At 53.7% G+C, this 12,318-nt stretch overlaps 4 protein-coding genes across 4 annotated transcripts; 3 read left to right on the top strand and 1 right to left on the bottom strand.

Annotated features, from left to right (window-relative positions):
• Positions 1 to 373: 373 nt before the first annotated feature.
• CYME_CMM175C (similar to divalent cation tolerance protein) lies at positions 374 to 1,006 on the top strand (the record flags this gene model as incomplete). Its single annotated transcript, XM_005537008.1, has 1 exon — positions 374 to 1,006. The coding sequence occupies one exon, from the start codon at positions 374 to 376 to the stop codon at positions 1,004 to 1,006; it is 633 nt and encodes a 210-aa protein (XP_005537065.1).
• Positions 1,007 to 4,256: 3,250 nt separating this feature from the next.
• On the top strand, positions 4,257 to 5,813 carry CYME_CMM174C (hypothetical protein, conserved; the record flags this gene model as incomplete). The annotated part of the gene is made up of 1 exon (XM_005537007.1): positions 4,257 to 5,813. The coding sequence occupies one exon, from the start codon at positions 4,257 to 4,259 to the stop codon at positions 5,811 to 5,813; it is 1,557 nt and encodes a 518-aa protein (XP_005537064.1).
• A 2,841-nt stretch (positions 5,814 to 8,654) lies between these two features.
• CYME_CMM173C (hypothetical protein, conserved) lies at positions 8,655 to 9,797 on the bottom strand (the record flags this gene model as incomplete). Its single annotated transcript, XM_005537006.1, has 1 exon — positions 8,655 to 9,797. One exon carries the CDS (start codon positions 9,795 to 9,797, stop codon positions 8,655 to 8,657), a length of 1,143 nt encoding a protein of 380 aa, XP_005537063.1.
• Positions 9,798 to 10,702: 905 nt separating this feature from the next.
• CYME_CMM172C (hypothetical protein, conserved) lies at positions 10,703 to 11,854 on the top strand (the record flags this gene model as incomplete). The annotated part of the gene is made up of 1 exon (XM_005537005.1): positions 10,703 to 11,854. One exon carries the CDS (start codon positions 10,703 to 10,705, stop codon positions 11,852 to 11,854), a length of 1,152 nt encoding a protein of 383 aa, XP_005537062.1.
• Between the last annotated feature and the right edge of the window lie 464 nt (positions 11,855 to 12,318).

The raw sequence follows: 12,318 nt of genomic DNA, 5'->3' as shown, positions 1-12,318 counted from the left end.
AGTGACGAATAGGTCGGGTTTGCATACGTACAAAATCGACTCGAGTACGGGCGAAACGAGTGCGGTTTTTGCCCAGGTTAGTGTCGTGAGCGTCTCTACGGAAGCGAATCGGGAGCAAGCAACTCAAAAGCGCGCTCACTGGAAGCCCTTGGAAAAGCTTTCGCTCCCTACTTTATTCGAAGAGTCGCTTCGCTTGTCAGATAGTGCTTGCGCTGTGCGACTGCGACGCCTCAGAGCGAACACTTGGCTCACTGGACGCACTGGGTGAAACGTGTGCGGGTAAAACCTCCAGTCCAGAGACGTGCGAGGTAGAGGCCTTGTTTTTCAAGAGTTGCCGTCCACAAGCAAGTCTAGGTCGCGGCGGTGTGGCGGCATGTTCTGTGGCTATTTCGCTAGGACGAAGGGAGCACACAGACACTGGGTCCGTTTGCTTCGTTGCACGCTTTGGGGACAAGGTGCTTTGTGTACTTGCGAAAGCGCTGCTCGTACAGTGGTGTTGGTACGGCTCCGTCGCGGGATACCGCATTCCGCTGGACACCGACACGCCTTGACTATGAGTTCGTGGCAAGCAGCCAAAACGTATGTTCTTTACGCCAGCTTATTCGTTCTCAGCTTCAGTATGATGACTTGGTTTAGAGAACCAAAACTAACCGCATTCTTCAGGGAAAGGACGGAAACCGGGGCTTCAGCGGTATTGGCGCTCTGCACAGCGCCCGAGGCCGCCACAGCGGAGAGCATCGCACAGGCGCTGCTCTCAGCGCACCTTGTTGCCTGCGTCAACATTGTGCCTGGCGTACAGTCTATGTACTGGTGGGAGGGCAAGATTCACAACGACAAGGAAAGTCTCCTCATCATGAAGACGAGGTCTGAATTGCAGGACGCCGTAATCGATACCATTCGGAAAGTTCATCCCTATCAGGTGCCTGAGGTTTTGTTTCTTCCGATTCAGGGCGGCTTACCCGCGTATTTGGACTGGCTCCACGAAATGACCAGAAAATCTTCGTGAAATCCGAATAAACGGGGTGTGCTGTGGTAGGATGGCAAGCGCGGTTTCCGCGGGGATGTGTTCCGCGAATACATGCTCTAGAGACGCAGTGTTCAGGGCGATACCCGCGAGTGCCGTTCAAGGCAAGGGCAACATGCGGATGCTCGCATCATGAACAGCGCGTGCTTGTGTTGTGAAGATGCGTCCTGGTGTTGTGCGGAAGCGCTGTTTTGAGAGCGCTGGAAGTGTGGCACAGCAGGAGTACGGATGAGCGCTGCTCACGCATCCGCAACAAGTTGTTGTCATCGACGCTGGTGAGCATTTCCGTAGTGCGGCGGGATACGTCGTAAAGCAGCTTACGTCGCCTGGTATACTCAAGAATATCGGAAGATGCATTATGATGGTCGTTCGAAAAATGCACCAGGAATATGGTGGCGGGAGTCTCGGTATGCCACTTTAGCGATTCCGGATGAGTGACCGTACCATATAGGTGCCGTGCACCGCGCGGGAATCCAATGAACGCTCTTCGAGATACTGATGTTTTCCATCGGAAATATGCAGCGTTTCCGCACAATGCTCAGACTGGTAATAAAAACATCCAGTCCAAAGTTCGCTGGACACGAAGCCCTTGGACGATCATGAAGCATCAGACATTATCGGATATTGATCGAGGCGTCCGAGCCAGAGAGCAGAAAGTGCTTTTGGGTACACTTTTGGTGCTGGAATCCGACAAACGCAAGATTTTCACCGACGATCGGTTCCCAAATCATGTTCAGCCAGTTTGCGTTGCAAGTGGTCGTGCATGGAGCCCCGGTTCACTCTGTTTCCATCTGGCGGCCTCGGTGCGAACTTGTGCTCTTGTTACCCGGGTGCCGTCCTGAATTCATCCATGGCAATCGTGCGGTATCGATATTCGTACTCTCGTAGTACGTGTTTTTGTTCGAGGATCAGGAAAGCAACCATGCGCGCTCCAATGCGTCCAGCAACTTAGGCTACCACGATACGAAGGGAATTTTCAGTCGTTTCCTTTTTGCAGCTCCTTGAACAAGTCGGTAGACTCACGCTTGTTTCCGCCGTACGTTTGCTGTCGCAGCGCATGGTGTGCTGCGTATACGGTAACACCAGACCATAGCCCTGTGTGTCCGTTGTATACGTCGCACACAGCCTGGATACAACGATGATGATGGTGACAATGGCAAGCGATGTGTAGACCGGAGCTTCTACCTATGCATGTAATGCATTCACTACAGCCCGATGCCATGAAATCGAGGCATGAAAGCTGCTATGAACATCCTTTGACAGCGAAACATTCGGCTGGATCCACATGAGAGATCGGTGTATTTCAATACGGAGCTCGGAGCCAGGCATGAGAAGCAGTCACGGGTAATGTCCACAACGACAGATATCGATGACAGCGGGAAGAGACCCTCATTCTAGTGTATACCTCTGCAGTAGATCTGTAGACCTGTTCCATTTTTCCTGATAACGGTGCCGAAGAGGCTCGGAAACGCGGCGCACCGAGTGCCCAGGCTGGCAATCTGTGTTGTTTGAGGGAGCGTCATCCACATACTGGAGATTCGACGCTTCCATTATCTCTCCTCTTATCACACGCGTCAATACATGCTCAACGGAGCAAAGACGTTTCGCAACCACACGGTAAATCAATACAGGCGGAAAGACGCCGTGCAGCCTTTGCCGACCTGTCGATTGCTATCGGCTGCAACTTCTCCTCGTGCGTTTCGAGCCTGACAAGCTGCTCCACAATATTGGATCGCGTCCGCTCTGCGAGTCGTGTCTTCAGCACCACACATCGTCTAATATGAATGGCGGCATTGAAGTCTCTGCACACGAAATCCACGCGTTTATTTCATCTGGGTGAACTAACCAATGCAAGGATTGCCAGAACTTGTGCCTTCTGTGCCGCAAGAGTCTCGTCGTCGTCCCGTTGGGCAAGCGACTTTACACGCGTATCTCCCTTTTTTCATCTTCATCTTCGTCACCTGCATTCCTTCGCTCGATGGGCCGCCAGAAGAGGATGTTTTCGTTTTCATGTTGTCGAATCCGGTGATGACGGCTCGCCGGGATCTTCGACGCCCATGTTCATACCTTTTCCCTGGATTTTTCATTTCTTCAAATGAACGCACTTGTTTATGCCGCTACGCGGCGACCGCCCCGGAGCGTGAAGGACTTTCGGAAGAAGGCGAGATATGCCGCCGATATGTCACAGTGTGCTGAATGCTTCATCGATTTGCCCAGTGGAGCGATCATCACACGTTTCACAATAGAAACTACTCCTGCGATGGAGTTGAAGCACGGAGAGTACGTAGGAATCAAAAGCAGCTACGTCCCGGCAGAATCGGAGGAAGGTCGAACGTCAGGAGAATGGTAGAGTACCATGTCGTCCGGTAGAGGGACGTCGCCAGACGTCAGGGACAGGTCTTCAATGATTCGATGAAGTGGGTTCTGTTCTTCGAGCCATGTATACAAGCGAAACTGAGGCCGCCGAATCAGTCTACGACAGCAAGAACAGATGGTGATGTTCTCATTCTCTACGAGTTCGATCGTACATACAACAGGCTCGCTTCACCTCGAATACCCATGAACGCTTCGATCATTTCGTCCGAAGCAAGCCTCATTGACTGGGAAAACAAACCGAGTTCCCTCTCCATTACATGGATAGTGAGATTCCGGGAACTCTTTGGTTGCTGTTTCGGGGCAAGATGGCCATGCAAAACCTGGGACTTTTTTGTCACTGTATCCCGGTGTATTCACGACCACATAAACAAGCTGTTGAGAAACAGGGACAGCCGTTGTGCTTTCTATCGTCGCTTTTGCTTTCCGTAAGGTGATCAACGGGCCGCTGTCTACCATTGCCCAGTCATCGACAATGCCAGCTTTTCCTGCAGCGCGCATCTATCGATGTCTTTCAGGGCTCCTCAAGCATCACCGTACAATATGATGACTGACCTGAAGGAGGGATACAGTCTTCCGTGCGCACACTTCCATAAAGAATATGTATCCAACAGGCTATTCGTCTATGTTCTATACGGTACATTGCATCGTCTTTTCGAGCTCCTGCTGTGCAGTACCAGATAGCACGCGATCACATGCAGCCGTTGTCCCGAAACATTGCGTTCAAACTTTACGGGAACAGCTCTTCGTGGCTTGCGGCAGGCGCTCGTGCAAGACCGCAGTGCTTCAAGGATTATATGATCTTGCAAGCGCTTCGGTGCTACCCGTGTCGAACGTTCACCCTTCTCTGTCTGGGTGCATGGACCGAAAGCGTTTGCAGCAGCTCAGCGCTTACGTTCACGGCGGGTGCAGCGGCTTGAACGAGGCTACACAGCTGTGGCCTCGCAGACGAGCACGCGCTTCACAGAGCAGCTGGAGCAGAAGCGCCCTTTTCGCGAAATACTTTATCGAAGAGAGAAATCAAGCAAGTGGGCGCAGCAGGGTCTTCTTGCACGACGAAGAACAGCGGCACTGGCGAGTCGTCCCTGAGCCACCAGCCGGCACTGCCGTGACCCGGCCTGAGAACTGGCCTCAGCGCCTCGTGCAAACACTACTGCTACCCGCCGACTATCCTTCAGCTGTGTCGAGCGATTATGATCGGTTTTGGCGCTGGAATATCCTGCGACATACACTGCTAGAGGCGGCAGAGGTTCTTGGAACCCAGTCCATGCTTCTGGCTCTGGGTGTCGGGGGAGCAAGCGCGCTGCCTCTCGCTGCTGCCTGGAAGTGGATACTGAAAGACGGCCTTGGTTATTTTGCAAAAGTAGCTTTGGCTACGCAGCTCGCACCGCGCGTGGATAACGATCCGAAACGTTTCCGTTTCTACGGTGACTTTGTGATGGCGCTGGGCACGCTCTTCGAAATGCTGACGCTGGCGTTTCCACCCTGGTTTTTGGCTCTAGCTTCGACCGGGAACCTGCTTCGCAAGGCTGCGGATGTTGCAACGGGCCCAGCATATCGCGTGTTTCTCTATCATTTCAGCATTCGAAATAATAGCGGCGACGTGTCGTCGAAAAGTGAATCTCAAGTAGTGGTCGGGCGTCTGTCCGGGATCGGAGCCGGCATCGCGGTCTCCGCAGTAACAAGTCACGATGCCTCTGCTCTGGTGATGGCGTATGGATTACTCAGTGCAGGACATTTGTATGCGACGTACCAGAGCGTCATTCGACTCGAGCTGCGCACGTTGAACCGAACGCGCCTCGAATACGTTTTGAACGTTTACACCGCGAGTAGCGGTAAGCGAGTGCCGTCCATCGCCGAGGCAAATGCAGCAGAGCAAAAGTCTTTTCTGAGACCCTGGTCTCATGTATATCGGATTCGCTTCGTGAACTCGCTAAATGAGTTACTTTCGGATCCGTACGAAGGAACAGGGCAGGGACGCCCTGAGCATCTTGCCCGTGCCACGATTTCGAGCAAGTCCGGAGATGGCGCAACAGCGCATTCCACTGAAAAGCCAGCCGGTTGGGAACGTTTTCTGGGCGATCCAAAGCTTCGGTACTTGTTGGCACGACGGGCACGTCGTCCTTATCACCGAACCCAGGGTCGCGCTGATGACTTCCTTATCGCTCTCCATTGTGATGCACAGGTGGTGGACATTCTGCAGGCGCTGCTGCACGTGTGGCAGTCAGGTGGACGTGACTGGCCGCCACCGGACCCACATCCGCTCCTCGGACAGCTCCGCGAAGCGGGCTGGGATATCTCCCGGATCCTCTGGTACACGGGTTCCGTGCGCCTGCTCTGGGGTCACGAGACTGCTTCAACCGAAGCGTTGAACCGTGGTGCTGACAAGGATGCAGCCCGACAGCGGTACTTGTAACAGCACTCGCATACGCGCGTTTGCCTGGGTAGATGGTTCGCTCCATTGGCCAAGAGTGGACCAGAGTATACTTCAAATTCTGCTTCTGTTCTGCTTCTTTACTGCGCACTGGGGCTAGCACAGCTGCATTCCATCGCTTTGACCGCGGTATTGCTCGCATGCGCTGATCCATGGCTGGACAGCTGCTCCGGCACACCGCATGGTAGTCGTAAGAGTAGTAGTGATGGTGACGGTGATGGTGACGGTGATGGTGACGGTGATGGTGACGGTGATGGTGACGACCCAGCACCCGCGCAAACGCAAGCGTTCGTCACCCAGCTGCTTCATTGCATTGCTCTTCACATCGTGGCGCTAGCATTTGCAGCGAGTGCATCGACTTGGGGTCCGAATCCTATCATGGACCGAGATGTGTCGCTTGACGGTAGCAGCGCCGCAAGATGTATGACCGCTTTTCATCGCTTGTATGCGTATCTTTCTATGACGCATCGAAAACCCTCACATGAACATAGACGATCGAGCAGGTGTGCTTTTCAGGGTCTCGGATTGTTCGTTCACTTTCCGTGGAATGAGCTGGACTGCTCCAGACCAAAAATCCGATCTCCTTGTTCTCTGTAAATGAAATGAAAACTGGAGCTGCACGTTGGGGGATTTCGAAACAGCGAGGTGCCTAGCGATGCGACGAATCTGGATGCTGGGGCTGTCCGGTCGACACACGTGCGTCCGATTACCACGGAATGCTGTATTGCTGGCTCTGCTCCTGCCTTGGAATTTCTTTCGAACTTGTTTCGAGAAGCATAACCCAAATATTCGAAGTGCAGTAATTAGGGCTTACGGATGTATGGTTCGTTTTAGGTTTCTCGGATATCGGTTGGGCGAGGCTCACTCGACGCCTTGCTGCAAGAATTCGTGATTTCACCGGATTCAGGGTCATTCGCAACGTCCTTGAACACGGGTTCGTTACATAATCTGCATCATGAAGCAATTCCTTCGTACAAGCGCCAAGTCTTGTAGTTTTCTTACGTGCAGTATGCTCCTATCACACATTCCTCAAACTCTCGATCTATCTAGTTTGAACCAACGTATGTGTGCAATCATTCACGCCCCTTCGTTGGCATTGAGGAATACGCGACGTTGACCAGGGACGAGTCGTTCACGAGCTCGTGTCGAACTTTCACTGACCTTGTCACGAAAAATAACCGACTCCGTTCGAAACCGGAATCATACTATTTTTCCGGCCATTGACGAGACGTTATTCGGGGCCAACATCATACCTGTAGCTGGAAACGCTATCAGAAGGCTCTCGTATCGTCTGTTTGGGTGGAAAGCGGGGCTTTGGACTCGGATTTTAGTGATCAAAGCGATCGCTCCGAGTGCAGCGTACGTTATCGTTTTGCAACGAGGGAGCGTACGCGGATCCAAAGCGCTCGACTTGATCTCCAGCCTGCATGTTCGTTCCGGTACTTGTTTTATCATGGACAACCTCGCGCACGAGAAATCATCCATCAAAAAGAACATAACGCGCTTGCGCATGCATCGGACAGAGCACTCGCCAAGGGGATAGTCTGGGGGCAGTCCGTCAGCGCAGGGTACCGCATCGCACGCGGAAGCCGAGGAGAGCATTGCGATGAGTCTTCTGGACCCGTCAGGCGCTTGTAGCGAGCGACGAAGCGAACGTCTCTGGTCGCAGGTCGGCGCTCAGATGACGAGGAGGTTCGGTAGACACAGGAGAGCGTCCCGTTAAAGTCAGGTGTCATCGCTGCTGCGAGTGCATCGACGCTGTCTACAGAGATGATGAAAATGTCACGGGCAGTGTGAATCGGGCACTGGCATCCGTGCATGGCCTGCATAGACAGCAAAATGGAAGGAGTAAAATTGTGAATCGGGCACTGGCATCGGCACGCTTCAACTGCTGACAACCGTGCTGGAGCAGCAAGAGAGAACAGCGTATTGGAAGCTAGATCGTAGAGAGAGGGAAAGGAAACAGTCGCTGAGAAGGCCCGCAAATGCTTGTGTTGATGAAACTGGGAAGCATACAAAACTTTAGAATGTGTGCACGATGTAGATGAACGGACCCGCTCCATTCCATAATCATAACGTGGGTTTGGGGTAAATGCAAGTCCTACTCAGAATTGTTATCTCATTGCGGATGTTGTGAGCACAGCTCGTGGAAACTTTTTCATAGGTATCTTTGAGTAATTCAACACCATGCGCTTCGGTGTCGTCTCGCTTAAGGCGAACTATCAGAGCTGCTTAGATAAGTGATGTCATGGCGGTTGGCATGGTAGTCGCCCGTGAACACTTATTTACAATCACACATGGTATTGTAAAGTGATCCAGTGCGGCTATCGTTGCCCGCATGCCGTCCAAAAGTTTGACCCTCTTTCCTCGTGGCGTGACAGAGGGGCATTTTCCAACACGGCACCGAACGTGTGCCCCAGCATGGCGCTTACATGCGATTCCCTGTGTCCATGTAGCAGCACTGGAGGAGACGTTGTATTCCAGAGGCCTACGGGACGTTCGAAGCTCCTTTTCGCAGGAGATGCAGCATACATTGCTGGAATACATCACCTTCGCGTTTGCGAGAATAGCTCGCAAAGCGGGTAACTGCTCAATGACTCGAGCACCGAACGTGCGCCGTGCACTTTCCGAAAACACATCTCGGTAGAAAGATTCATCAAAACGTTATTAGGGCCTTATTGTTTGAGCAGTCGCGAGCAGGCAAACTTTCAACGCACCTGCTGCGTTCCGCTCACTCGTTGTTCCGTCTGCGACGGACGTCCAAGGCAGCAGAGGCGAGCACACATGAGACGAACGGCTCGTGGCAAGCCATCGGTATTCAGCTCACGACGCTGTGTCCGTTGCAGTCGCAGATGGACACAACGAAATCGCCATGAGCTCCCGCCGAACAAGGTCGCCTGCCAAAATAGGGGGATACTTGACACGGCTCGAGTCCGTCACGCCCGCCAAACCCGCAAGCGGTTCAAGAACCTGATCTGAAGCAATGTGCGCGAAAAGCGTCGAACTAATGCGCCAGAATGGACGACGTTGCTTCCCAGTTGCATCATGCTGCTGCTCCATATGAGCCTTTGCAAGCGCCAAGGCCGCCTCATCCGCAACTACTTCATGGTAGCCGCGCTGAATGAGACCGCCTGTTAACCACTCCAACTCCAGCCCCGCCTGTACTAGGAGACATCCCGGCGGCACTTTCGCTGGGAAACGAGAACCCTCTCTTGTCCACAGATACAGGCCAGGGGCATTCGATTTCCCATGAATGGTGAGGAAGCACAAATCATAGTGAAAGCCAGCCAAGACGGTATTCGGTCTGTCCAGGAGACCGCTCAAATTCGAGCCGGTTGGTGCCAGCAGGTGCGGTCCGTCTTTCATGCGGGATGTAAAGGCGTCGCGCCCCAGTCCGAGTCCCAATGCGACCATCTCTGCAACGAGCTGAATCGCATCTAGGAGGCGATGTCCCCAGCGGTCCATGATCTGCGACCAACGTTCGGCAAAGCGTCGAGGAACTACTGGCGGTGCGTTTTGTTCTGGAAAACGTGAAGTCGCAGGGCGCGGACCGATGCGCCATAGAAACCGCTCTTTCGGATCCTGTGAGGTAATGGGCGGTACCGATTGAGGTCGGGGCGTGACCGGCGCATCGCCGTGAAAGTCCGCAGGAATGGGTCGGGGTCGCTCTGTAAAGGCTGGTGTCCAGCCCACTTGATAGTTCAGCTGAGGCCGTGCGTCTTCTGCCTTGTCAGGGTGCGCGAAATATGAGGCCATAAGCTCGATGAAGGCATTGTTCTCTTCCGCAGAAACCGTGGTGTCTCTGATAACAACTGCCCCGTAGCGAGCCAGCGCTTGGGCGATGCAAAAGCACTCGCGCTCAATATCCACAGGAAGCGAAGCATTGCTACTGTTGGCAGAACCAGTTTCGTTATGGTAACAACGATACGAACTGATGTCCACAACCGGTAGCTCAACTTGCACCATGGAAGATTTTATCTGGCGGATTCAGTGCTCATAAAAAAGCGCGGGAAACAAGCGTCGCTTTGCGACAGAAGAGTCGGGGAATTCCGTGACCGCCGTCTCCATGCGCGCACGCACGCTCGATGCCTTTCCGAACGCTACCCTCTCGATGGAGAGTCTCGGGATTCTGTGATGTGCAGGCGTTGCGGGCTTGTAGACTCTCAACTCATTTGTATTTCACTCCCAGGATCGTCTTGTTACATGCTTTTTCGCGGTTGATCGCAGATGGATCCCAAGTTCGTTCATATGCAGAAATGAAATGATGATGGAAAAGGTCTAGGGATAAAAGTCGAGGTTCCTGGAAGCCAGGTGTCGCCGATTACCGAGAAAAAAGAACTAGAAAATTCTCTTTCTGCCGACCATCGAGCGACGAAGAGCATTTGACGGCGAAGAAGAAGAAAAACTAGAGCGGAGACAGGCGAGAAGCAATGTTAGCCCGACGGGACGATGAAGAGACTTTAGTGGCACAGAGGGCGCGAGTTCGAGGAATCCCTGCATTGATGCGTTCCGCCAGCGGCAATAAACGCATGCAGTTCGTGAACCGAGACGTCAACGCCGACATCAATGTCAGACTATGTATTGTGTTGAGGACGAGGCCAGAGGAGTTGACGTGATCCAACTTTGTGGAGCAGCCTCTCAGGGTCGAGTTGCATGACGACCAGCTGAAACCGATAACAGGTGGCCGGTCGGAAGCGACTGGGAGGCATCTGCACGTAGGGTATTCATTGATCCCGTGGCCGTGAAGCGTTTTCGCTTCGTAGAACGCAGGTATTGTTGCAGTTCCGGGAACGTCTCTGCAAGTTCAACATTGGTCTCTGGACCAGAGAGCACGCCCTAACTCAGGAATCTCGTGGGATTGTCTCGGCCCTATGGTTGAGACCGTGGGAGATCGGGCGGCAATCACGGAGTTAGCGAGGGCGTTGCGAGCTCGAAGGGTACGCCGCCTCGTCTGTCGCTTTGACACGGAGCTGCTGGTTAGCGCACCAAAGCTGCTGTGGCTGCTTCAGGATGAGCTTTGGCGACAGGCACAACCAGATGAATCGGAAATCGAGCTCTTTTTGTCGCTGGAGCAGAGCGGTCCCCTCGAACGCGAAGAGGTATCGGGTTTACGGGCAAGCGCTGACGCGCTCATCTACTTCCAGGCTACTGACGAAGGCCGCCGTGTTCTCTCCGATCTACCTGTGATCTACGTCGATCGTTCCCTCAGGCTGGTTTGTGAATCTCGCATTCGCGAACGGGAGGCAAGCGCTACACAACTGCCAGACCGCTTTCTGCGGAAGAGGTTCGCAGTGGTGCGAAGCACTCGAGAAACCGCTCGAATATTCGGGCTGCTCACAGTGAATCTCAGCCTACCATTCTGCCTAGAAGCAGTGACTCGCGTACAGGAGCTTTTGCAACGCAATGAACGGAACGTGTACTGTCTCCATATGACGAGTTTGACCCCAGAGAAACTCGCGAATTTCGCTGAAATCGATGTTTTCGTTCTGTTCTGTGATCTTGGGTACTTTAGGGCGATTGCATCCTGTCTCGATGCATACTGGAAGCCGATCATTACCCCCTATGAGACGTGTATCATGTGCAGCATCGCCGATGAGGCGGCCCTGGCGTCAGCGTGTACCGACCCGGCGCGATACACATTCAACTTGGAGGTCATTGCCGGATGGAGCCTCCCGTCATCATCATCATCATCATCATCATCATCATCGAGTGCAGCGGGAGCGCACCAGCACGATCCGCATTCCAATGAACAGATAAGCGACTGCGCTGCTGTGGGCACTTTACGCGATTCAGCTGTACTGTCTGTCAACGAGGCGCACGGTTCGGACTTTGCGGGCGGGCGTCTGCAGCGGCGAGGCTGGAGAGGTCTCGAGCCCGCCGCAGCGACTGCGATATCGCATCGAGCGCTTCCGGGGCGAGCGGGCCGCGCCAGTGCATACGACGATGAACGCCAGCGTATCGAGCGACAAGCGTCTGGTGAGCGCTCCGCCCAGGGCCTCAGTGATCACATCGAATCGCAGTGAGCGGTTGTGCGCTTGCCAGGGCATGAATCACTGCGGCCTGGCGGGCACTTTCATGGATGCCGCTGGAAACAGTCGAAGCGGCTCCGTTTTGGAACGCAGCGTGATGCTATGAGCAGCAGCAATGTGCGGAGCGCGTACGGCTTGTTGGCGACAACGTTAGCGGTCCATGAGCACACAAGTGAAAGTGACTGCGATCGCCGATATTCTTGCATCGATTCCCAGTTATCGTTTATGCGCGTGATGCATGTAGTGCGTCAGTGGGACGATTCGCTGTACGGTGGCCTTAGTGAGGCGATACCAATTTTGAGCGCGATTTTAGAGTCGCCTCAGCGGCATCGCCAGTGGATCCACCGCTGCAAACGCAACGTCGAAAAGAGGGTTGCGTTGCCATGTTCTCGGCGCTCGGGAACGAGAGAGCAGACAGACAGCCATGAACTGTCGTCTCCAACTAGAGCGCCGTCCAA

This window comes from Cyanidioschyzon merolae, chromosome 13 (assembly GCF_000091205.1).
Source record: "Cyanidioschyzon merolae strain 10D DNA, chromosome 13, complete genome".
Classification (NCBI taxonomy): Eukaryota; Rhodophyta; class Bangiophyceae; order Cyanidiales; family Cyanidiaceae; genus Cyanidioschyzon; species Cyanidioschyzon merolae.
This window is presented reverse-complemented; position numbering and strand designations above follow the sequence as displayed.